At 54.3% G+C, this 25,672-nt stretch overlaps 1 protein-coding gene across 4 annotated transcripts in view; it reads left to right on the top strand.

Annotated features, from left to right (window-relative positions):
* MDGA1 (MAM domain containing glycosylphosphatidylinositol anchor 1) overlaps positions 1–24,824 on the top strand; it is a 61,742-nt gene extending 36,918 nt beyond the window's left edge. Inside the window, exons 4-17 of one of the 4 annotated variants that reach the window (XM_045498051.1) lie at positions 1,437–1,633; positions 2,462–2,594; positions 2,845–3,114; positions 5,256–5,585; positions 8,202–8,498; positions 9,341–9,625; positions 11,433–11,532; positions 12,338–12,591; positions 12,823–12,846; positions 13,877–14,032; positions 14,400–14,534; positions 18,932–19,062; positions 19,276–19,384; positions 20,127–24,824. In XM_045498051.1, coding sequence (XP_045354007.1) covers positions 1,437–1,633; positions 2,462–2,594; positions 2,845–3,114; positions 5,256–5,585; positions 8,202–8,498; positions 9,341–9,625; positions 11,433–11,532; positions 12,338–12,591; positions 12,823–12,846; positions 13,877–14,032; positions 14,400–14,534; positions 18,932–19,062; positions 19,276–19,384; positions 20,127–20,218 — 2,513 coding nt within the window. In that variant the 3' untranslated portion in view covers positions 20,219–24,824. Of the gene's footprint in view, positions 1–1,436; positions 1,634–2,461; positions 2,595–2,844; positions 3,115–5,255; positions 5,586–8,201; positions 8,499–9,340; positions 9,626–11,380; positions 11,533–12,337; positions 12,592–12,822; positions 12,847–13,876; positions 14,033–14,399; positions 14,535–18,931; positions 19,063–19,275; positions 19,385–20,126 lie in introns of all 4 variants that reach the window. The other 3 variants (XM_045498052.1, XM_045498053.1, XM_045498054.1) reach the window with 3 other exon arrangements.
* Positions 24,825–25,672: the final 848 nt, after the last annotated feature.

Genomic DNA, 25,672 nt, shown 5'->3' with positions numbered 1-25,672 from the left:
TTTATTTATTTATTTTGAGAGAGAGTGTGTGTGTGTGAACAGGGGAGGGTAGAGAGAGAGGGAGAGAGAGAATCCCAGGCAGGCCCTGTGCCATCAGTACAGAGCCTGACATGGGGCTTGATCCCAGGAACTGCAAAGATCATGACCTGAGCCCAAGTCAAGAGTTGGGCACTTTACTGATTGAGCCACCCAGGCCCCTCCTAGGGGATCTTATAAAGAAAATACTGATGCCTGGGTCCTACTTCCAGAGATTCTGATGTAATTGGGGGTGGGGCCGGCATCGGGATTGTTTTCGTTTCTTTTTTTTTTTTTTTTAAGTTTATTTATTTTTGAGAGAGAGAGAAAGCGAGCACAAGTGGGGGAGGGGCAGAGAGAGCAGGGGTTGGGGGTGGGGGGCGAGACACAGAATCTGAATCACGCTCCAGGCTCTGAGCTGTCAGCATAGAGCCTGACGTGGGGCTCGAACCCACAGACTGTGAGATCATGACCTGAGCCAACATTGGATGCTTAACCAACGGAGCCACACAGGCGCCCTGGGATTTTTTCAACTTTTTTTTTTTTTTTTTTTTTTTATTGAGGATTAACTTACATCCAATAGAGTTAACTAATATTTTTTTAAATGTTTATTTGTTTTTTAGAGCGAGAGACAGAGTGTGAGTGGGGGAGGGGCAGAGAGAGAGGGAGACACAGAATCCAAAGCAGGCTTCAAGCTGTCAGCACAGAGCCCGATAAGGGACTTGAACCCACAAATCGCGAGATCATAACCTGAGCCGAAGTTGGACGCTTAACGAACTGAGCCACCCAGGCGCCCCTAGAGTGCACTAATCTTAAATGTACAGTTCAATGAATTCTTATGTGTATACCTATGTAAACACCATCCAGTTCAAGAGCATTTCCAGGACCCCCGACAGTTCCCTCATGCTCCCTCCCAGTTCAGTAATCTCCTTAGAGGCAATCATTCTTGTGACTTCTGACACCATCAGTGAGCTCTGCCAGGCTTTGGCATTAAAAAAGAAAATCTCCATGTGATTCTGTCATGCAAACAGCGGTGAGAACCACCAATCGAGTCCAGTTTACCAGTGAGGAAAGAGGCCCAGAGAGAGAAGGGACTTAGGCAGGCCACACTGCAAATTAACAGGTAACCTTGGATTTGGACAGTGCCCTGATTTCCAGTGTGCCCTGCTTCCTCCATCCCATGATGGGAGGGTGAAGGTAGACAGCCCCATGCAGTTCCTGTGAGGGACAGCTAGGAAGCCATTAAGTCCATTCCCCTGCCTCTAACAGGTTGGTCAAGCAAGCAGGGCTGGGATGGCATCTGGCTCTCCAGAGGCATCCCTTGAGGGTGGCTTAGCTTTCCTGGGGGGCTGCCAGGAGCCCAAGCCCCCCCACCGTGGGGGTCACCCAGCCCTGACCTCCCTGGGGCTGTGTCCTTGCAGACCTGGATGAGCCTGTGCTGACGGTGCACCAGACGGTGAGTGACGTTCGAGGCAACTTCTACCAGGAGAAGACGGTGTTCCTGCGCTGTACTGTCAACTCCAACCCGCCTGCCCGCTTCATCTGGAAGCGGGGCTCCGACACCCTGTCCCACAGCCAGGACAATGGGGTCGACATCTATGAACCCCTCTACACCCAGGTCAGGATGGACAGCAGCTGGCCTGTCTCCTCACGGCTCCCCCCACACTCTTCCTTGGGCACCCAGCAAGGGAGGGGAACGTGGGGACTGAGGCCTCATGATCTGGTGTTCGAGGGGCTGCCCTGACTCTAATGATTCTGTTCTGACCTCAGAAGCATGCGTTCTGATTGGGCTTCAGAAAACTTGGGCCAGATGAGATCAGGACAGAAAGGTCAGGGAGCAGTGGTGAGGACAGCAGAGTCCCCAAGGCGGCGTGTCTTCCTGGAACATCGCTTGTTAGAAAAGGCACCCCCGAGGGGCGGATGTGTCATCCCTGCATGCACATGGCGGGGGGGCGGGGGGGGGGGGCGGGCTCCTGGGCAGGCACAGCAGGAGTTGGGGAGCAGCACATGGGGAGCGCTTCCCATGGGTCCCCTCCAGTCCCAGGAGATGGTGATGAGTCTGTCCTGCCAGGGGAGTCTTTCAGAGGTGGCTATCCCTGGTGGCTGTCAAAGCTCCCCATGTGGACGTGGCCTGTGGGCCAACCCCGTGTCTGTATAGGTTGTAAGACAGGGCAGGATTCCTTCCTTATGCTCCCTTTCCCAGAGGGGGAAAGCTGAGGCGTGGTCCTGGCTGTGTGTACCAGGACATCGCATCCAGAGACGCTCAAGCTACGGAGAGCGCAGTATCCATCCCAGGCTCAGGCTCCCTGGGGATAAACGGTGTGGAGGTTGGCAAGATAGGAATGAAAATAGGAATTTGCTTCAGCCACTGGTGCTGGGTGAATGTGTGCGGGATCCCCAGAGACCCAAGCAGGCCCCTCAGCCCAGTGGTGTGCTCCTGCCCTAGGGGGAGACCAAGGTCCTGAAGCTGAAGAACCTGCGGCCCCAGGACTACGCCAGCTACACCTGCCAGGTGTCTGTACGCAACGTGTGCGGCATCCCGGACAAGGCCATCACCTTCCGGCTCACCAATACCACGGGTACAGGACTGCCCTGCCCATGCCCTTTGCCCACCTGGCTCACTCCCCTGCCAGGAGAAAGTGCCCCACCCCACACAGGACTCCAGGCACGTCACCATTAGTGCGTCCCCTCCTCCCCCACGCCTGCTCCCTGACTTCTCCCCTCTCTTCTCCCTCTAGGCCTTCTCCAACCCCATGGTTTCCCTGGACCCCACCCCTCCCCCAGCCCTGCCTCATGGTCCCCTAAGACCCCACCTCCTTGTCCTCTTAGCACCACCAGCCCTGAAGCTGTCTGTGAATGAAACTCTGGTGGTAAACCCTGGGGAGAATGTGACGGTACGGTGCCTGCTGACAGGCGGTGATCCCTTACCCCAGCTGCAGTGGTCCCACGGGCCGGGCCCGCTGCCCCTGGGTGCCCTGGCTCAGAGCGGCACCCTCAGCATCCCTTCAGTGCAGGCCCGGGACTCTGGCTCCTACAACTGCACAGCCACCAACAACGTGGGCAATCCCGCCAAGAAGACCGTCAACCTGCTGGTGCGATGTACGTGGGTCCAGAGGGGTGGGAGGGAACTCGGCAGGCAGGCAGCGTCCCTGTCCTCCAGGCACTGCCAGTGACCTAGGAAAGGGGCCTGTCTGCTTCCTTTCTGGGGATGAGGTATACCGAGGAGGCGTGTTCCAGGCACTGTGATTTCCCCGCAACTCAGGCGTCTGCCCGCGGGCAGCAGGACCACGATTTGTAGAACGTTTTATTTATAATCTCCTCTCCCAAATATCATCTCAACAATGGAAGAAGGGAGGAGGGCTGGCGTTGATTACCTACATTTTTTTTTAGATTGGGAAACTGAGGCTGCGAAAAGCTAAATGTGGACATTCCAGTCTGCGAGAGAAATTTCTTCTCTTCCCGTACAATGGTTTCTACCTTTTTATTTTTTTATTTTTTTAATTACTTTTTTAAATGTTTATTTATTATTGAGAGACAGTGAGAAATAGAGCATGAACATGGGAGGGGCAGAGGCAGGAGGAAACACAGAATCCGAAGTAAGCTCCAGGCTCCGAGCCGTCAGCACAGAGCCCGACGCGGGGCACGAACCCACAAACCGCGAGACCATGACCTGAGCCGAAGTCGGACGCTCAACCGACTGAGCCACCCAGGCACCCCTGGTTTCTACCTTTTTAATGGAGTTAAAGTGAAAGTAACATACATTTGCACATACCTCATATGCAAATCTTTATTAGCAAAGCATGTCAGTGAGTCTGAAGGTAATTAGTAAATGTAAAAATGATACAAAACTTGGGGGCGCAAATGAAGTACAAACACTTCCCTTATGAAACTTCAGCCTCATTAGCTGCTCCGTATGATCTTGATTTTGCTCATGTGCTTTACAGAGAGAACTTTAAATTCTTCTGACTTAGGAGTAACCTTAGGTTGTTTGTTTGTTGTTTATTTGAAAAATTTAAAGATCTAGGCTTGATTCCAGCTCTTTAGCACTTGAAAATAAAGTACAGCTTCTGTCAAATTCAGTGGAGAATCTTCTGATGAAATGGACTTTCCGTTTGTTCTTCCCTCACCAACCAGTCTCTCTCTGACTCTTCTCACAAAAAGAAGCTAGCTCTCAGTGACTTTTTACTTAACCAGAGCAAGAAACACAGTAGCCAGATTGTTGCTGATGACTATTTCTTCCTCTGATGGTTCTTCTTCTGTCAGATTATTTTTCTCCACCTAATTACATTCGGGGCCTTTAAAACCTGGGTTCGTGAGATTGCAATTTACATCAAATACTTACGGTTACCTCTTAGGGTGACATACAGCCTGCTTTGCCCGGGCCAGTCCTGGTTCATGGCCATTGTACCACGGTCCTATTGAATCAGCACCCAAATATTACGAATGCTGTCTACCTCTTGGCTACGTCAGACAATATTCAGGTTTTTCTTTTTCTTTTTCTTTTTTTTTTTTTAACAGACTTTTCAAAAAAGGCTAGACCTTTCATTGTTCTAAACTCTGTGTTTTTATGTAACGTCATGTAAAATTATCGTGTTAGGCTTTCATTATAAAAATTACACAAACTTATTGCAAAGAATCAAACAGGACAAAAGGATAAAATGTGCAAATTAAAATTTCCCCTCAGTTCCACTCTTTAGATAGAAGTACTAGTACATTCTGGCACTTCTTTCCAAAATTTGTATTTTGCATATTCAAGGTTTAGAAAAGAACAAAAATAAAGCAGCACAGCCGTTAAGAGCGTAGGCTGAGTCTGAATTCAAGGTTGGCTACTTCTTCGGGCAAGTTCCTTAAACTGTCTGAGCCTCAGTTCTGTCCTTTGTAAAATGGGGACAGGAAAGTGCCTCCCTCAAAGACTGTGGGACGGGTTAAATGAGTCAACCCATGTAAAGGGCTTAGAACAGTGCCTCTCACATAGTGGATGTTCAATCAACAGTGGCTAGAACAATTACTAAACCTACTTTTCTACAGCCAGCTTTTTTGAACTTTTCAAAATGCATCTGAACAAGCAGAGCAATTTCCAAGTAAAGTGATGGTTTCTCTTGGGGGTGGGATGGGGTTGTAGCCCCCAGCCTGCAGGGAGGGCTGGTTCAAGGAGAGAAGCTGGGTCTGGATGGGGGTGGGACATAGAGCCTTGGCTTTGGGCCAGCCCCAGCCACCCTTCCCTCCCCATCCACCTGTAGCCATGAAGAATGCTACGTTCCAGATCACCCCAGATGTGATCAAAGAGAGTGAGAACATACAGCTGGGCCAAGACCTGAAGCTGTCGTGCCATGTGGATGCGGTGCCCCAGGAGAAGGTGACATACCAGTGGTTCAAGAATGGCAAGCCGGCACGCATGTCCAAGAGGCTGCTGGTGACCCGAAACGACCCTGAGTTGCCTGCCGTCACCAGCAGCCTAGAGCTCATTGACCTGCACTTCAGTGACTATGGCACCTACCTCTGCGTGGCCTCCTTCCCAGGGGCACCAGTGCCTGACCTGAGCGTCGAGGTCAACATCTCCTCTGAGACAGGTGGGCAGCTGAAGCAGCATGGGGTGTGTGTGTGAGGGAGCTGGAGAGGCCCACAGAGGGGAGGTGGGGACAGTAGCTTGAAAAAAGGAGGCCACAGTGAGGGGAACACCATTTGTTCACGTTGCACACATTTATTAAGCACCTATTATATGCCAGGCATTGTGCTAGGCTCGGGGGTAGAGTGGTGGGCAGATAAGCTCTGCTTACATTGAACTAAGTGGGAAGGCAAACGTTGTTCAGATAGTCTCACAGATAAATATATGACTGCAAACAGTGATACGTGAGAGTCAAGAAAGAGTTTCCTCAGAATGTTTGATCTGAGATCTGAGGGAGGGGCAGGTTTTACTAGGCAAAGGAGAACAAGGGAGGGTGGAAGAGAAAGGCAGGCCAAAGAATCAGCACGTGCAAAGGCACTGGGGCAGGTAAGCGCATGGGCCATTTGGAGCACCCAAGGAGAGTGCGACTGGGAGAATGGAGTGAGATGTGAGAGAGTGGAGGGGCCAGCAGGGGCAAGATCATGCAGGGATTTGGGTCTTTATTCCGATAATAATAAATAAGAATAATGAAATAATGACTAACATTTATTGAGTGTTTACTATGTGTTCTGATGATTTCATATTGATGTCATTTACCTTCATGGTTTAGCGTATGGGATAGTTTATCATCAGTTTTGAGAGATGAAGAAACGGGCTCAGAGAGTTTAAGAGACTTACCTAAGGTAACAAACAGTAAGTGGTGTAGCTGGGATTCAAACTCGAGCAGTCTGACTTTAGAGCCACACCTGAAGGGTGTTCATTTTATGCATGACGGAAGTTTGGAAGGGATAATTTCGGAGAGAGTTCCTAGAATCTTATCTCCAGCCCCTAGCCCCTTGCACGGAGGAGCTGGCTGACTTTGACTAAGCCTCTTTAATTCTCTGGGCCTCCGTTTCACCTCTGTGAGACATTGAACCAGATGGCCTCGGGGGTGCCTTCGAATCCTGACTTTTGCACAGGGAGACGACTTCGTGTCCGGGCAGAGTATCCCTTACAAGGGGATCCCATAGCTGGGATACGGGACGAGAGAGGGAAGATGAGGTGGGAAAGGCAGAGACGGGAACAGGACCCTTGGGTTTGCAGACGCGAGGAGTTTGAGTTTTAACCTGAGGGCACTGCAGCCCCAAAGCGGGGAGACAACAGCCCTTTAGCGTGTGAGGGCACAGAAGGTTGGGGAGCTGGGATGTTTTAGAAACAGGGAAATCAACGGGGCGCAGGGCCATTTCCTCCATTTGGCTCATCAGCCTGATGCCTACGGCACGGAAGCTTTTTAAGGGCTTGTGGCAATGATTCAGACCCGGAAAAAGAAATTAATTGGCTCCAAAATACAAAGAGAAAACTGTAAAATTAAAGCCAACACATGTATAAATGTTTCCAGAGTATAAATTATGCTAACTAGGTAACTGGACCTCAGCTTGCCTTGTAGAGTTATTTGTAATTCATATTTGATGTCGGACATTTTTTTTAAAATTTTTTTTTCAACGTTTATTTATTTTTGGGACAGAGAGAGACAGAGCATGAACGGGGGAGGGGCAGAGAGAGAGGGAGACACAGAATCGGAAACAGGCTCCAGGCTCCGAGCCATCAGCCCAGAGCCTGACGCGGGGCTCGAACTCACGGACCGCGAGATCGTGACCTGGCTGAAGTCGGACGCTTAACCGACTGCGCCACCCAGGCGCCCCTGATGTCGGACATTTTAATTTGGTCCATGTCATGTGGGATGGGACCCATGGAAGTCTTTAAAAGACTCTCCAGTTGGGTGATGTGCTGGGTTGGATTAGGTTTGGCGGTGAATAACAGAAAATCCCGAAATGCTACTAGTGGCTTAAACGAGGTAGATGTGTACTATTTTTTCTGGTAAAAGTGAGCAGTCTGGGCTGGAATAATGGCTCTGCTCCACCAAATCCTCAGGGCCCCAGGCTCCATCTTGTCTTGTTACCCTTAGCGTGTACCGCCTTGTCCACAATGGCAGTCCCAGCTGCAGCCATTAATCTGCATTCCAGCCTGCAAGGAGAAGGAAGGGAAGAGGGGCACAGCCTCTCCCTGTGAAGAACCTTATTTTCTGTCCCATCCCATTGGCCAGAACTTGGTCACATGGCCACAGCTAGCAGGCTAGGGGACATCATGGTTATTCTGGCTGTGTGCCCTGCTAAACTCCAGACATTCTATTACTTTGGGAGGAGGGGTAAGGATGTTGGAGGACCGACTAGCGATCTGTAATAGCACTCCAGAAGACAAGATGGAAGCTTTAATTAGAGCAGGGCCAGTGGGCAGGAGAGAGGGGGTTGAGGGAAGGCATCCTTTGGTAGAACTGTTTAAAAGTGGAACCCCCTTTTGTTGGGGTAAAGGGAAAGAAGGAATAGGCCAGGATGACTTCAGCCCTTTTTCTGAGTTGGGAGACCCTCGGGGGTGCAGGAGGTGGGGAGAATGGGGGGAGGCGAGTTGTGCTTTGGAGATGCTGAAGGATCTTTGGGACATCTGGGATGCGCGAGGGAGGCTCCTAGGGGGAGGGGAGCAGAAGCCTCACGGCAGAGGCTAGCGGGGAGCTCTAACCTTGCTCCTACCCGCTTCCTCACCGCAGTGCCGCCCACCATCAGCGTGCCCAAGGGCAGGGCCGTGGTGACAGTGCGGGAGGGCTCGCCCGCTGAGCTGCAGTGTGAGGTTCGAGGCAAGCCGCGGCCGCCGGTGCTCTGGTCCCGCGTGGACAAGGAGGCAGCGCTGCTGCCCTCGGGGCTGCCCCTGGAGGAGACTCCGGACGGGAAGCTGCGGCTGGAGCACGTGAGCCGCGACATGAGTGGGACCTACCGCTGCCAGACGGCACGGTATAATGGCTTCAACGTGCGCCCCCGCGAGGCCCAGGTGCAGCTGAACGTGCAGTGTGAGTCCCATCGCCCCACCTGGACCACATCAGAGCTGTCCCTCCCGATTCGCAGCCTGGCCTGCCCCCCTCTTCACCCCTTCGTACACTCCAGTCCAACCAGCCCCCTCCAAGTACTGCGGATACCCCTAGAACCTTGCCACCCCCCCCGTGTTCTAAGGTGGGAAGTCTGACCCTTGTCACACTTCCAATACCAAGTGCCCCCCACCCCCATCTGCATTCCCAGGGACCCAGTGAGCAAAGAAATAACTGATTTTGACAGGTAGACACGGGAGTTTGAAAGACTCTCAAGGGAGCACGTTGTGTCTGAGACTATAACGATGAGAGTTAACTCACCTTGTGCCAAGCCCTACTCTAAGAGCATTTTAATGCATGAACTTATTTAACCCTCCACAGCCCTATAAATAGACTCTATCGTTCCCTTATTTTTACAAATAGAGAAACCGAGTCCCAGGATAAGTAACTTGCCTAACGCCTCGCTAGCTAGTTTGAGGCAGGGCTGAGATTTGAACCTAAGGCAACTAGCTCCGGGGATCATGCTCTAAACCCCGACGTTATGCTGCTTTTTCACTACACGGTGGGGTGAGGGGACCCTTTGAGGCTAGACTAAAGGCCCAGTCTGGGAAGCACGCTGGAGGAAATGGCCGGGAGGGGGGTGGGTATCTGCAGGTCAGGGAGTTCTGAGCGTGGCCATTGTGTTATGTTGCGAGCGTGTATCCGCTCTGAGATCCTTCCAGGCTGCGGGGTGCGGGAGCAGGGTCGAGTGCGTCGCCTTCAATGGGGCCGCTCCTCAAACCCCACTCGGCCCCGCTGACCGCCGCCCCCGCCGCCCCCACCCCCAGTCCCGCCGGAGGTGGAGCCCAGCTCCCAGGATGTGCGCCAGGCGCTGGGCCGGCCCGTGCTGCTGCGCTGCTCGCTGCTCCGAGGCAGCCCCCAGCGTATCGCCTCGGCTGTGTGGCGCTTCAAAGGGCAGCTGCTGCCTCCGCCGCCGGCTGTCCCCGTCGCCGCCGAGGCTCCCGACCACTCCGAACTGCGCCTCGACGCCGTCACCCGCGACAGCAGCGGCAGCTACGAGTGCAGCATCTCCAATGACGTGGGCTCGGCCACCTGCCTCTTTCAGGTCTCGGGTGAGCGTCCCGTGGGTCCCGCCCCACCCAACCGCGCCCACCTGGGACCAGGCTCCGCCCCAACTCCAGCCCCCGCCCACTCCCGGACTGGGCCGCGCCCCTTTCCAGTTGCCCGTACTGGGTTCAGGCCCCTGCCTTCCCAACACCCGCCCATGCCAGGTCTAGGCCCCGCCCATGCCGCCCGGACCTAACCGTGACGTCGTTTACAGCCAGGTCCCCTCCAGACAGGCTAGATCCCTTCGCCCACGCCCACTCCAGGTGTAGGTCGTCTCAAGGTCCGTTTGTACGTGTCCTAAGCCCCCCTCCCCCCGCCCCCGTTTTAGCTCAGCCCCGTTCCTTGGCCTCGGACAGCCCTGCCTCTCTCAAACCCCTCCTTCCCCGGGTTTAGGCTTCTCCCCTCCAGCCCCTGGAGCACCAAGTTTGGGCCCTTCCCTCTAAAGACCCGCCCACACCACGCCTAGGCCCTGGTTGCCAGAAGCATAGGCTCCACCCCTTCTAGCCTCGTCCAATCCCAGCTCTCCATTTCTTGCTTTTTTTTTTTTTTTTTTTTTTTTTGGTAGCAGGTAAGCTCCAGCCCCACCCACACCAGGTTTAAACCCGCCCACTCAAGACCTGGGCACCGCCCCATCCCAGCCATCACGTTTCAAGCCCCTCCTCTTTAATCCGTGGCCCCAGAAGCTGCGGATGGGGGACTCCCTCTTTTCGTGACCCCAGGCCCAATATGAGGGGCCAGAGCTGTAGCTTAGAGGAGAGAAGACGACCCTCAGCAGCCTCTCTGGAACGTCGTGGGTGGCTCTAGTCCTGCCAGCACACATTTCCTGAGCTGTCACCCCACAGATTCAGGCCCCTCGGTACCCAGAAATCCCTCTCAGCCCATCTCATCATCAAGTCACTCCCGGGTGGGCTGCTTGGGGCTGCAGGCGGGCCTGGATGAGTCAAAGGGCTGAGGTGAGGGCCGAGGGGAATGCATAGTGGCCAAAGGAGTTGCTGATCCCCCCCCCTCCCCCCCCCCCCCCCCCCCCCCCCCGTCTTCATGAGGGAGAGTTGGTTCCCACCGCTAGACCTGGTGGCAGCACCCCAGGAGGAGAGCCACAGTTGTGCCTGTGCCCTTCTGCACCCCAAGCTCTCCCAACAGCCCCTACTGACTGGGTGCCCCTTTAGTCCTCATTTGGATTTCCTCACTCAACAGCAGGGGGCCAGGACGGGTCACTTCCCAGCCCTTCCCCACCCCACCCAGCCCTGCCAGCCAGAGGCCCCTGTGACATTTCCCACCTCCTTCCCCTCTCCCCTGTTCTCCCATACTTTCCTTGTCTCCCCACCTTTTTGTCTCTCTCTGTCCTTCTCCTTTCTCTTCTCTTCCTTGTACCTCAATATCCTTACCCTTCTTTGTGTCTTTTTCCCCATCCTCTTTCCCTGTGTCCTCTCTAATATCCCTCCCCCGTGTCTTCCCAAATTTCTCTTTTCTCTGGCTTTTCCTTGGCCTTTCCTCTCTGTTCTCACCAATACTACCTCTTGGAATTCCCAATCTCCCTTTTCTCCATTTCCCACCTTCCCTGGGACTGCACCTCATTCTCCCAATCTCCTCCTCTCCCACCGTCTCCTCTTGTCACTCTATTCCCTTTCTCTTTGTCTCCCCATGCCCTCTCTCTGTTCCTCGCCATCTTCTTCTGTCTCCCTTTCCGGCACTCCCTCTCTCTGTATCTCTCCCCATCCCCCACCCTCCCCGGCCCCACGCCCCCATCCCCATCCTCTCAGCCAAAGCCTACAGCCCGGAGTTTTACTTCGACACCCCCAACCCCACCCGCAGCCACAAGCTGTCCAAGAACTACTCCTATGTGCTGCAGTGGACCCAGAGGGAGCCTGACGCTGTCGACCCCCTGCTCAACTACAGACTCAGTGTCCGCCAGGTGGGCCAAGGGGGACAGGGGCCCGGGTGCAAGCTGACCCTGGGAATGTCCATCAAGCCGTGGGAAGGGGTTGGAGGCAGGGCCTGACCCCCTTATAGACAACTCTTCAGACCTAGAAAGTGTTCTGGACACAGCAGCAGAAACTGGGAGGCTCTAGGGACCTGCCCCCTCTGGACTCCTGCTCTGGGCACAGGCTTGAGAATTGGGCTGGGTCTGCTGGATTCAGACAGGAAAAAGGGCAGAGCCACCAGCTGTGTTCCCAAAATGTAGAATCTGCTCTCGGGTCAGGAGCTTTTCCTTGGCCTTTCCTTACGTCAGGAGCTTAAGGTGGGGTGTGGGGTCAGTCTCGTCCACAGGATCTCTAGAATGCAAGGCCAGAGCTTTGCAGATGTTTTGTATAGTCTCCTTCAGTTTAGTTCTGCCCAAGGGGCATTAGGTGTGGAGGGTAAAAGTGTGGCTCTGGGGCAGACTGCCTAGGCTAGAATCCAGCTCTGTATGAGCTAGGGCAAACTGCATCTGTTTGGCCTCAGTCTCTTCATCTGTAAAATGGGAGTAATTATAATGTTCCACCTCATAAAAGTGTTATTTTGAGGAGTAAATGAGTTAATAATGGCAAATTACTCTGCATAGCGCCCAGCACACTATTGTTGTTTAGTACGTGTTGCTATCGCTTACTAAGACAGCCCTAGGAGGCAGGCAGAGAAGGAGTGATTGTCCTATCTCACAGATGGGGAAACTGAGGGTCTGGGTTCTTAGTCCTTTATGCTTTCTGCTCCCTGACACTGCCCCCACCCCACCCTCCAAGTCTCACCAGGGCCTGGGCTGGTGCTCTGGTGGAGGGTGTGGCCCGCTGGGCAGCTGGGAACTCCCTGTATCTACAGTTGAATCAGCACAATGCCATGGTGAAGGCCATCCCAGTGCGGCGCGTGGAGAAGGGGCAGCTGCTGGAGTACATTCTGACCGACCTCCGTGTGCCCCACAGCTACGAGGTCCGCCTCACACCCTACACCACCTTCGGGGCTGGTGACATGGCCTCCCGCATCATTCACTACACAGAGCGTAGGTGGTGGTGGTGGTAAGGGGGGGCCCATCCCATACCCTGGGGACCCCTTCCAACCTCACCACATGGGTCCAGAGCTTGGGTCCCCCCACTGTGTCGTGTTCTACTCTGTCACCCCTCTGGACCCCAGTCCTGGTTTCGGGAACCCTGTCCCCTGGTGCCAAGCCTGGGCACCCTCTGTGCAGTCCCACACCTCAGTTCTGACTTGGTTTTCCTACTTTCTTTCTCAGCCATCAACTCTCCCAACCTGTCAGGTGAGACAACTCCCTCCCACTTCTTCTTCCCTTTGGGGACACAAAGACTCCCGTGGTGGGAGGAAAAGACCCTGAGAGATACTCAGAAAATGGGTGGAGGCCAGCAGCTGGAAGGAGAAGCCAAGGGGAACAGGGCTAGGCTTGGAGACATGTATATCCAGGATTTATTCTGGGGCTTACAGGTGGTTGGGGCGGGGGGGTCAGGGGTGGGAGACGTCTCGAACTCAGGGCCTTTCCTCCTCAGTCAGTACCATTCACAGTCCTTAAAAGAAAAATAGAGACCAGGCTAATCCACGTCCCCTGTTCTCTCTGGCAGGGGTACTTAATCTGAGACCCAGGAAGCTGCTCCCCACAAAGGATCTGTATATAGATAGAATTCAAGGGGGTCCGTGATCCTGGAACATGGAAGGGCATACAATGACTTCTTCATTTTCCCTAACTTCTAGCAGAAGTTTAACATCTCCTTCAGTGATGAACGTAGGCGACAAACCGCAGTAGTAACATCACTACCTGTGACTTTGTCATCAGTACAAACCTGGTGCTTTCACATCACCTTAAAGTTGTTACAGCTATTTCTAAATATCATTAACATTCATTAGAACTTCAAAATCACAGCAGTTATTAGACCCAACACTAGATCTTGTTATTTAATTAGATAATAAAGAAGCCCACTTATTATTATTACAACACGGATTTGTGTTTTAAATATTTTGACAGCTGTATCTCAACATAATTGATTTCCTTTGTGACCCTGTGTATTTCATTTTATGCATCTAAAATTATTATTCTGAGATGGAGTCCGTAGCCTTTACTAGATGACAGAGGGTCTGTGGTGCACAAAGTGTAAGAAGTTCTGTTCTGGGAACAAATTTGTCAGGGGCCCAGTTGCCTGGTTTCTCAAGCCCTGAGATCCTGGGTCCACCGTTTGGATGCACGGGACCTGCCTTGGGGTGGCCAGGGAGGGCAGAGCTGGACCAGGGGACCCAAGGAGCCTGACCCTCTTTGTCTCATCCCCACCCTCACCCCAAAGCAGACAACACCTGCCACTTTGAAGATGAGAAGATCTGTGGCTACACCCAGGACCTGACAGACAACTTTGACTGGACACGGCAGAACGCCCTCACCCAGAATCCCAAGCGCTCCCCCAACACCGGTCCCCCCACTGATATCAGCGGTACCCCTGAGGGTGAGGACATGGCCTGCTGCAAGGAATGAAGGAGAGCTTCAGGGAGGGGTCTAGTGCCAGGGAGGCCAGTCTGAGTGGGGGGAACACAGCCCTTCCCTCAGGGAGACCGCGTCTGAGGGGAGACAGCGCCCTGCCTCAAGGAACCCTAATTTGAGGGGGAGACACAACTTTGTCTTCACGGGGATTCGGAAGAAGAGAGAGTACAGTAGAGCTCAGAACTGGCCCAGACTCCGGTGCCGTGCCGTGAGGCAGGGAGGACAAGGTGCCATGGGGGTCAGATGAAGTCAAGGCAGTGAAGGGATCAGAGGGGAAGAGGCCTGTGTGGGGTGAGGCGGAGGCTGCTGGTGCATCTGCCCCTTCCCAACAGGCTACTACATGTTCATTGAGACATCAAGGCCTCGGGAACTGGGGGACCGAGCCCGTTTGGTGAGTCCCTTGTACAATGCGAGCGCTAAGTTCTACTGCGTCTCCTTTTTCTACCACATGTACGGGAAGCACATTGGTGAGTCGGAACACCAGGTGGTCTGCCCAAACGTTGCTGGGCCTGGGAGGAGAGAGGGAGTCCACAGGAGGCTGGGTATTGGCCCATGTGAAGCCTGGGCTTCCCAGCTTAGCTGAATCACATATCCTTGGAGGGGGTGTGGGCAGAATCTGGGCAAGGGAGGAAGGCAGAGCCAGCTTGTCTGAGGTTTTGAGATGATGAAGGCTTCCCGAGTCTGCAAAGAAAATGGCTCCAGCCGGACAACATGCAAGTCTTGGAGGAGACGGAGAAAACAGGTAAGAGGTTGCATGTATTGAGTGCCTGTCAGGTGCCAGGTGACCTCCTGGGAGCTCTGTCTCCATGGTCTCATTATCTCTCACAACCAACAGGTGAGGGCGGTGTTACCATATAAATCAGAGAGGTTAAGCATTTTCCCTGAGATCACACAGCAACCCGAGTTGTCTTCCTCCCCCAAGCCCTAAACACAGAATTGGGAGGGTGCTGTTTTGTGAGCAATGAGGGGAAGTCCTGCTTCTTAAGTGTGGGTGTACATTTGCCCTTGGAAAGAGATGGTAGGAGAGTCACATTAATCAACGAACTCATCATTCAGCCGTCACTTCCAGAGCTCCTGCTCTGGGGCCAGGCATCAGGTGCTGCTATGAACAGGACCGACCAGTTCCCATCTTCGGGGTCCCCGAAGTCAAGTGGGAGAGACAGGCATTGAACAGCTAATTGCAGCAGATAAGATTGAGCAGCCACTGTGACACATGTCCACAGCAAGACAGGGGCCAAGACAGCTGGTAACAGGGACTGACTGTGGGGGCTGAGTTATGGAAAACTCTGCTGAGGAAGTGACAGTCTTTAAAATTTTTATTATTTGTTTGTTCACTTCTTTAGGGGACAGGCCATGTATTTTGCATGGGTCAAAGGTACAAAAGGTACATAATGAGAGCCCCCTGCTCGTCTCAGTCCTCCTGCTGCCTAGAACCCTTCCCCACAGGCAACCACTGCACTTAGACTTGGGGGCAAGTTTCCAGAAACACTTTATGCCTACAGAAGCCAGTACATGTGTGTTTGATTTTGCCCCCTTTTATACACACTGTTCTGTGTCTTGCTTCTCCCTCTGAACTGTACATCTTGGGAATCATGCCTTATCAGACCACAGAAAGTTTCACAGTCGAGGAAGTGACTTTAAGCAAGAGTAGACCTAATGGCTCTTTATGGACAAGTCTCCCCAGCTAAAGTAGTGGGTCATGCTGAACTGATTAGCCAGGATGGGGTAGGATGGAAGGTTCTGCGTCCACTGGGGCCTCCAGACCATCCACCCAGACCATTGCACTCGTGGCTGGGTCTGGAATTTGTGGGAAGATTCCTGTGGGGTAGGTGGGTTGGGTGACCAGCCCTGCGCTGCCCAGGCCTGTCGTTTCCATTTGGCTCCTCATTTGGCCTTCCTGAGGAAGACTCTGTAAGCATCAGATCTGGACAGGAGGACTTTCCAGTAGGGATGCCATGGAGGGGCCCCCTGTCCCATGTCATGTTACTGCCCTGCTCTGCCCTCTTCATCACCATATTTTCTAGGCCTCCAGTACATGATCCGGTCCCTGCCTCCTTCTCTGACCTCATTTTCTGCCACTCTCCCCCTTGGCTCCTACTCAGCTTGAGCACACTGGGCTCCTTGCTTTCCTTTAAATACTCAGGGCAGGTTCTTGCCTTAGAGGACTTTGCTCATGATGCTCCCTGGACTGGAACATTCTTCTCCTCCCCTCATTCAAGGTCTCCTCCTCAGAGAGGTCCCTGAAAGCCCCAACTGAAATACCTCTTTATTCCTTTCCCTGCCTTATTATCTTTATCATGCCCATCACCAATAGAATGTAAGCTCCAGGAAGGCAGGGGTCTTTGTCTTATTCACTGATGTATCTCTAGTGTCTAGAACAGCCCTTGGCACATAGTGGTGCTTCATTAGTTGAACGAGTGAATGAGAGGGAGGTCTGAGATTCATGAACCCAAAATAACTTCTAACCATGAGGCTCTATGAAAGTCCTTTTTCAGTTGTGAGGATAGTCATGAAAGGTTCTTCAGTCAGCATTTAATTATTGAGACCCAATACCAGTATGATGCAGACTTTCCCTCAAAGAGTCAAATGAGGAGGAGATGTTAATCCCAATAACCATCACACCACAGAGCAGAGAGTGGTCTGGGCCTGGAGGGCTGCAGTTGAAGGACCCAGGGTTCACAGGACGCATAGAGAGCTCCCAACTCAAGCCTAGGAAGACTTCTTGGAAGAGAGGACATTGCAAGAAGGATTTGGCCAGGGGAATGTGGTAGGGGAGGGAGTCTCAGGCAGCTGGAAAAGCCTGAGCAAAAGCCCAGAGGCTGGAAAGCTGGGGTATGTCTAGGCTCCAGCGTGTAGTCCGCTTTGGCTTTGCAGGAGGCAAGGAAGATAGGGAAGAATGAAGTGAGCAGGCGCACCATTAAGGGAGGCTGAAGGTCTTGGGCCCTGGCTGATCCCTGTGAAAGGCGGTCCGGAAGCCCCCCGAGCAGGGGAGATGCTGGAGAAGATGGGGTGCTCAGGGGAGAGGACAGAAACCCGATTTTTGTTTAAGTAGTAAAGAGGAGGGGTTCCCCCATTAGTGTCCCGGGGGCAGGGTGGTGGAGGAAGAAGAAAAGGTGGAGATTGAGGGGGATAGGAACAGGGGGAAGAGCTCCAGGACAGGGAAGAGAGAAAGGCCCCTTTGGAGCTGGTGAGGAGCCTGAAAAGTATTGGGGCTTGCCTCCTGGCCCCCTGGAAGCTTGCTGCAGCCCTGTCGTGGCCCCATCTGTCGGTGAGGGTCCCCACCCAGGCCTAGCTGTGCTGCTTGGGAGGGGGTGTTTCTTGCTGTCCAGTTCCCTCCTCTTCCTTCCTCTGCTACCCCACCTGGCAGCTCTGGGCACCAGCTGTCCCCAGACCTTGTGTCTCGCTGGCTCTCCTCAGTCTAAGCCAACTCCTTTCATCTCAGGCAGGTAACATTTGGTGGCTCTCTCCCACCGGGGGTCTGTCTATTTGGTGTCACAGATGGTGTGCCTTTGTCTGTGGGCAGCGCCATGGAAATGCCAGCCACCGGGCACTGTCTAAGATTGATTCCCCTTCCCTCTGAGCCAGGTCTGTCACATCACTGGGGGCTTGAGGTGGGCCGGAAGAGCCAGGAAGGGGCATGACATCGCCTGGGTGCTCTTAGCCAAGCCATGATTCCCTCCTTCTTTTCCGGGGCCCCCAGCACCTCCGGAATTCCAGGCCTCTGTGGCTGTGGGCAATGGGCCTCAGCACCCTCCGTCTAATGCCCCCAAAATTTTACTTTCACTGTGCTTACCATGGCTGTGTAGCACAAATACTAACATCTCTCTTTAAAGAAACTCACTCCTCTTGTCTTAGCTTTGTCCTAAGCATCGGTATTAGAGAAGCTGTGAGTTGGAAGGACTGGCTTTATTCGTTTCTTAAAACATACATATAAGGGGGCGCCTGGGTGGCGCAGTCGGTTAAGCGTCCGACTTCAGCCAGGTCACGATCTCGCGGTCCGTGAGTTCGAGCCCCGCGTCGGGCTCTGGGCTGACGGCTCAGAGCCTGGAGCCTGTTTCCGATTCTGTGTCTCCCTCTCTCTCTGCCCCTCCCCCATTCATGCTCTGTCTCTCTCTGTCCCAAAAATAAATAAACGTTGAAAAAAAAAAAAAACATACATATAAGTATTGAAAATTTAAAAATTTTAAAGTCCATCCCTATGCCTCCAGAAATCATCCCATGTATCATGCCCTGCCGGGGGTATGCACTGTGTGCTTTGGGAATCCTGCTTTGTGCTCAGTCATAGGCCCTGCTGCCCTGGGATAACTCCACTGTTGAGAGGAGGAAGGTGTGTGTGTGTGTGTGTGTGTGTGTGTGTATGTATGCCGGGGTGGGGGGAGGATTAGTTGACTAGAAAGGAAGGGGAGAGGGGCACCTGGGTGGCTCAGTTAAGTCCAACTGACTTTTGGCTCAGGTCATGATCTCACAGTTCATGGGTTCAAGCCCCGCGTTGGGCTCTGTGCTGACAGCTCAGAGCTGGCCTGGAGCCTGCTTCGGATTCTGTGTCTCCCTCTCTCTCTGCCCCTCCCCTGCTCACGCTCTGTCTCTCTCTCTCTAAAAAATAAATATACATTAAAAAAAAAAAAAAAAACAAAGAAAGGAAGGGAAGAAATGAATGAAAATTTGCAAGTTGTCCCAATGAATTGAAGCCGTGCTGCTGTCTTCTCTTTCCTGTGTGGAGGTCCCTCCCCCGGGAAAATGGGACAGTGAACCAGTCTGGGATGGTGCTGTGGGCAGTGGCAGAGAGGAGGGTTTGGGGAATGTGGAAGGGTAGGGGTGTCCTTGTCCAGACCTCACTGCCCCCTCCTCTTCATACCCACCACAGGCTCCCTCAACCTCCTGGTGCGGTCCCGGAACAAAGGGGCCCTGGACACGCACGCCTGGTCCCTCAGTGGCAATAAGGGCAACGTGTGGCAGCAAGCCCATGTGCCCATCAACCCCAGTGGGCCCTTCCAGGTGAGTCACCGGGTGTGGGGGCCCCCGAGGTTCTCCCAGCCCTTGGGCCATTGCTCTGACCAGGGAGCACTTAGGAGGACTTCATGCTCTTTCTGGGGAGCTGGGGAGAAACTCAGGCAGGGTAGGGGGGGCTTTCAAGTGGACTGAAGGGAAGGGATTGGGGGCTCTGCCTGGCAGAACACCCCTAATCCCTGCTCTCTGACCCCGCCCCAGATTATTTTTGAGGGTGTTCGAGGCTCTGGCTACCTGGGGGATATTGCCATAGATGACGTCACGCTGAAGAAGGGAGAATGTCCCCGGAAGCAGATGGATCCCAACAAAGGTGCCGGATGGGAAGGGATAGGGGGAGCCGAATCTATGGGGAGCTGTGTAGGTAGACACCTGTCCGTATCAGGAGAAGGTGCTGGTGTCTGAATGGTGGTTCAGAGTGACTAGGTGGTGGGATGCGTGCGTCAGTGACTATGTGAGCAGGTGTTGATGTGTTGGTACCCACCTTGGGCTCCACGTTGGCTCAGGTTATGGGGCATATGTAGGGCAAGGAGAAGACTAAACTCTGCCCTCCTGTGAACCTACTGAGTTATTTACAGTACCCGAGTGCCTCCTGTTTCTGCGTCCAGGTATGTGTGGGTGCAGATGTGAACGTGTGCCCCACCCCCCAGGGCCAGGTGTTTGCAGTTATAACAGCTGGAATTTTTTGAGTGGTGACCATGTACCAGGCAAAGTACAAAGCCCTACATGTATCTGATCTCATTTAACCCTGATGACGGCCCTCTGGGGTAGCACTTACTATTAGACTCATTTTACAGATGGGGAAACTGAGGCCCACTGAGGCCAGTGAATTGCTCCGTGTCTTAGTGAGCTGCAGAGCCAGGATTTGGACCCTCTCAGGCTCAAAGTTAACCCCCACCCCACGCCACCGGATGTCTGTGCTTACAAGTATGTCTGTGCACAGTGAGGGCAGTGTCTCACTTTAGGTCCCCCAGAGAGAGGGGGAAGCCTGCTAGTCCCTGACATGCTGAGCTGATCAGAGCCCTGGCCTGTCTCCCTTTTCTCTCCTGTCACAGTGGTGGTGATGCCAGGCAGTGGAGCCCCCCGCCAGCCCCACCCACAGCTGTGGGGGCCCATGGTCATCTTCCTCTTGGCGTTGCAGAGATGATGAGAGCTGCGTGGCCCCCCCACCCGGCCCCCGGCACACCAAAGTGTCCGCATCGTACCAAAGACTGACCCCCGCCAGCCGGGGTGCCCAGGGGCAGGGCCGGCCCGCCAGGGAGGGGGCCTGCATTGGCTGCGAGGATGAGCAGAGAACAAGGACAGAGGCCCGGCGCTGAGGCCCTGGAGACAGTCGTTTGACACACGCACACACTCACACACTCACACTCACACACACAGAGATATATTAAAGCACAAGTTTCTATCCAACCTGCCAGCACCTTCTTTTCTGCGGAGACAAGGGACTCGCCCGAATGGCGTCCACCACCCCAGAGACCTCGGCGCCACATAGGCCTTGTCCAGCTGCACCTGTGGCGTGTTTCTGACCTTCCCACATTCCTGACTCAAGGCTGAGCCCCGGCCCGGTGGCTTTACCAGACGGGAGCCAGCAGAGGAGCAGACTCAGGAGCCCCACCCTTGGCTGGACTCTGGGACTCCCTGGGATGGGGGAGGCCTGGGTCAAAGGAGGCCAGGGGGCACTTTGTGAGCTCTGTGAATGTCCCCGTGCGGGTGATGGCGAGGGAGGTCAGGCACCTGTTGCACGCACCTCTGTTTGCAGGGCGACAGCTGGAAGGTGGAGATCCCAGGTCACCCTGATCCCTTGACCTGTTCCTTGGACGTCATATCTCACGTCGATGTACCCCTTTGAAGGGACCCAGCACAGGGTCCTGGGCCTGGGCAGTCTGAAGACTGACACCTTCCCTTCTACCCCATCCAACCCCCACCCCACCCTACGAGGAGCTGGATTCCTGAGAGCACAGTCCCCACCCTAGTCAGCTGGCCTGAATTCAGCACCCACCTGCGTCTCCGAGGAGCCAGGAGGGGTGGAGGCCGGCTGTTTTCTGGGGCGAGGCTTGACTTTGAGAGGGGCAGAGGAGAGAGCCTGCTTTTGTGAGTTTGTGCCCCCATGGCATTTGGGAATAGAGTGGAAACTTCATTTCTTATATACTTGGCATGAAGGAGTGCCCTGGATAGGAGGGTATACATAGAGGGGGTGCCCCTGCAAAGCACTGTCTAGTTGGCTGCTCCCTTCCCTGCCCAGGGTCAGTGAAGGGGGTGTGTGTGTGTGGTGGTTTATAGAGCAGCAGCAGAGGGTGGGGCAGTTGCCGGCCTCCATGTTGCCTGGGAGCCGAGCTCATGCCCTGATCCATGAAAGGGCTCCCTGTCCTGGGGTTCTGGGATGGGAACCTAGATGGGCAGGGTGGAATCTAGACCTGTCCTTCTCAACATCACCCGTGAGACCCCAACCAGCCGTCTATGGGAGAGATGAGGACCAGCTCTTTCCAGGGTGAGCCTTCACGCTTGCGTACGTGTGGCTGTGTGTGCGCGCACATGTGTGCACGTGCGTGCACGTGCGTGGGCCGATCTGTGTCTGTGTAGCACTGTGGGGACGTCTCTGGGCAGCAGTGTGTGCGAATATGAGTCCGCATGTGCAATTACACATATGTGTCTGTGAGGCCGGGTCTAAACCCTGTCTCAGTGAGTGCCTGTGGATGTCGGCATGCACGTCTGCCTTCAGGAGGGACACGAGTGTTTGTAGGGGGCTGGTGGAATATACCACTTCCGGCCCTAGTCTGTAGTCTCAAGCTGCCTGCCACCGCCTGAATTTCTACCTTTCATCCCCTCTGGATGACAAAGAGTTTACAGATGACCCTATTGAAATGCAAGCACCTTTGGTGGGGGTTGTCACAGGGATTCGCCCAGAGCATTCTGCAGGGACAGTTGCCCAGAAGGGGTAGCACTGCAATGCCAAGAGGCAGGCAGGGGACCAGGGGACAGGCCTGTGTGATCATCATCACCCACAGCTGGCAGGGGGCTGGGCCAGGCCTGGAGCAGGGCCTTCTGACGCCTGACCAGCCCGGCTGCCTTCTTGGCCCAGCCGAGGCCTCGGTCCGAAACGAGTGGCTCCAGGTTCCCAGAACACACTTCCATCGCGCCGGCTGGGTATTGTTCCTTAATTGTCCCATCTGTGCAGGGTCTGCTGCCCCGACTAGACTGTGAGCTCCTCCTCTGAGCCTTCCAACCTTCTCCCCCACCCCCGCTCCCAACCTCAACGCCCAGCACAAGTGGGCCTGTTATGGAAACCACAGCAGGCTTTGCCCAGCGGGAAGGATGATATTAATCGGTGGTTCCCAGCCCTGGCTGCAGAAGAGAACCACCCGAGGGTCTTTTAGAGAGCCATGATGCTTGGGTCCTACCCCCAGAGGTTCTGATTTGATTGGACTGGTGTTCAGCCTGGCATCAGAAATGTTTAAAAGCTCCCCAGAAGAACCCAGGAGTGGGAACCAGTGGCCTATCACCTGCCAAGTGCTTCCTTTGTGCCCTTGCTGGGGTGGGTATGGAGATCCAGGGATGAAAAGCACCAGGTACTTCCTCCTTGGGACACTGAGGTCCTGGGTCCTCACATGTGGATGGGTGAGGCTGGTGTGTCTGTGTGTGTGTGTGTGTGTGTGTGTGTGCATGCAGGCAGGTCTGCAGGGAGTGTGGGTGTCACTGTGTATTAGCATTAACAGTGTGTGATGAGAGCACTTAGAGTGTGTCAGTCAGTGTGTGGGGGGGGAGGGCGGGGGGAAGATGGGGTCTGCAAGGAAGAAGTGTCTTTGTGCATCTGTGTGTGCCTGTGATTCAGCACCTCTGTATCAGTGTCACTTGTGCTGTGTGTGTCTTTGAGTGCCTGTGGGTGTCAGCACCGTTGTGCTGGTAGGTGGCCCATCAAGACCCCCAGCCCAGGGGAGACCAGGCTGGCAGGATCCAGTGCATCTCCCGCTGGGGCAGTCTCGCCCTCTGGGTCAGGGTGGCTGAGGCATTTTGTGGCCTTAAAACAGGGAGTGCAGGGTCAGCCCTCGTGGTGTTGGGGTTTGTTCAGCCCTGTTGCCCCTGATTTGATGTTTTGGGGAGACCCCTCGGGCCCGGTGCTGTGCAGTTAGGAGAGGGGAAGTCTCAGCTTGGCTGTCCTGCCCCTGGGACCACAGACAGCCCTCCAGGGTGCCCAGCTAAGCCTGCGGACCACACGCCCATCTCCTGGAATGCCCCTCCCACCTTGCCTTCTCCGGGATATTCTGCCACCTCTTTCCCTTTCATTCTTTCTCCCTGTGCTCGCTGGCCAGGGTGGGCCTCAGAGGTCTGAGCCCCTCACCTTGTAAATGGATAGGAGCAGGGGTGGGGGGGCTGGCCCAAGGTCACATGGCTAGTTGGGGTGGAGCCAGCCTTGGAAGCTGTGCTCTACAGCCCCGAGGGTGTCACACTGCTGGCCACTGCCTCCTGCTGGCAGCCAGACTGCCCTGTCTCTGGGTGCTGGTACGGATGTGACTGGGCACCTGCTCTAGGAAAGGTGCTCCCTCCCTGCCCCAAATTCTGGCCTCTCATCCCAGGCCACCGCCCCTCCCACCCCAGATCAGGCCTGGGTGCCCTGTGAAAGCTGCATCCCTCTGCCCACCCAGGCTTTAGCTACTACTGCCCAGGTTCCCAGACAGAAGGGACTGTTTCCCCTCCCTGCCCTCTGTCTTCACATGAGCCTGGGCTCCGAATGAAGGTCAGTGTGTCCTTGTGTCCTCATCCTGTGGACTTACCCCTAAGGACCAGGAGGGCAGGGGTGAGAGTGTACAAATTCTTGTATTTTCTTCTCCCTGGATTCGAGGGGGTTGGGGGGGGGGTTTCCAAGATCTGTCCCAAGAAATGGGGTGAATGAGCCTGCACTGGGGAGTCCCTGTGGGGCCCCTGGTTGAGGTTCTGGGCTCTGGGGAGCCCTCCTCATTTCCACAGGCAAGATAGCACGCCCCTTTCTGTTGAGTCAGTGCTATGTGTGAGGCTGTGTGTCTGTGAGGGTGAGGGTGGGGGGTGTGCATATGAATGTGTGTGAGGGAATGTGTGAGTGAGGCGTGTGAATAGGTGTGAGGGTATGTGCTGGAGTAGAAGGACCACTCTTTCCTAGAGATCCCTGGACCCTTAGAGCTGGAAAGGACCTTAGAGACCATTTAATCCAGTGCCCACACTGTACAGGTGAGAAAGCTGAGGTCAGAGAGATGGCACTTGTCCACCATCACCCCTCCCTCATGTCACCTGCATTCGTTTCCCAGGGGTTCCGCTAGACGTGCCCTCCCTCCTGGCACCTCCCCACCCCCCACCACCGCACCCATAATCACAATCTCAGCTCGACTCTGCAGGGCCCTCTGCCCCTGTGGCCTCCAAGCACCCTTCCTGCCCCAGGTTGTCAGTTCACCAAGGCCTTTATCCCCAACCCAGAAGGGGCAGGGGAAGGAGGGGATTGCTCCAGCCTTGAGGCCTCATAGACTTGAGAGAAAAGCCAACCCCTCCATGCCCAGGCTCACCCCACCACCAAGGTAAAAGCACAACAGGAGACCCTCATTATTGGGTGAAAGGTATTGGGGTCGTTGTAGTCACACGACCCCGTCCTCACCCCTTTGCCTTGCTCTCTGTCTCCACCCCAGCCTCTGTCCCCCCCTTTGTTCCTCTTTCACCCCCAAGCCCCCCGAAATGTAACCTCTAGTTGCGGACGCGGATGTTTCAATAAATAAAGCTGCAGTGTTCTAGTGCTCCGGGTCCGGCTGTGTGTGGGGCGGCAGGTGGGCCGGGAGGGGGCGCTAGTGAGCTGCTGGGGTTCTTTTCAGGTCAGGGGGAAGAGCCTTTCTCTTTGCCACCTGCCGTTATGGGTCCTCCTCTGCCTCCCCGACAGTGGGAACCTGCGTTCCGGTCTCCAGCCCAATGAATTCAGTGTCCTCACTCATTTATTCCTTCAAGAAACACTGGCCAAATACCACCTTCGTGGAAGCTTCTGCTAAGTGGGGGAGATGGACACTAATCTAATCATTACACCAGGAAGCACATCATTATCAATACAACTAAGGCTGTGAAAGAAAGTAAGAGCATGTTCTTATTTGGGTTGGAGATTCAGGGATGACTTCTCTAAAGAAGAGGCATTTAGGAGACACCTAAAGAATGATTGGGGTTGGCCTACCAGGGCAGAGCGGGTCTTCCAAGCAGAGGGAACACAGCATGTGCAGGCCTAGAGGGCTGAAAACCATAGAAGGCTCAAGGAAGGGGGAGGAGGATGAAGAAGGAGGAATAAAGTTGGTCAACCACCGTATGAACTTGACTTTTTGCTTCTCGGCACCCCGGCCTACCGTCCCTCCTCTGCTCCCCTACCCGATCCCCTCCCAATCCTCCCCTCACAATCTCTGGGTTCCTTCCTGGCTCCATCAACCCCACTATGCACTCCAATTGGGGCTGCCTCCATCATTCACCACCAATGAGCTGCCCACTTGCCCCTGAATCATTTTGTACCAACCTTGTCCTTTTTCCCAGACCCTCCCAGAATCCTAGAATTTCAGAGCTGAGAGGTCCTTAAAGGTCACTTAATTTCAACCATCTATCACTGTTTTCC

Source organism: Leopardus geoffroyi, chromosome B2, assembly GCF_018350155.1.
Source record: "Leopardus geoffroyi isolate Oge1 chromosome B2, O.geoffroyi_Oge1_pat1.0, whole genome shotgun sequence".
Taxonomy (NCBI): Eukaryota; Metazoa; Chordata; class Mammalia; order Carnivora; family Felidae; genus Leopardus; species Leopardus geoffroyi.
Note: the sequence above shows the minus strand (reverse complement) of the source record. Positions and strands in the feature narration are given on the sequence as shown.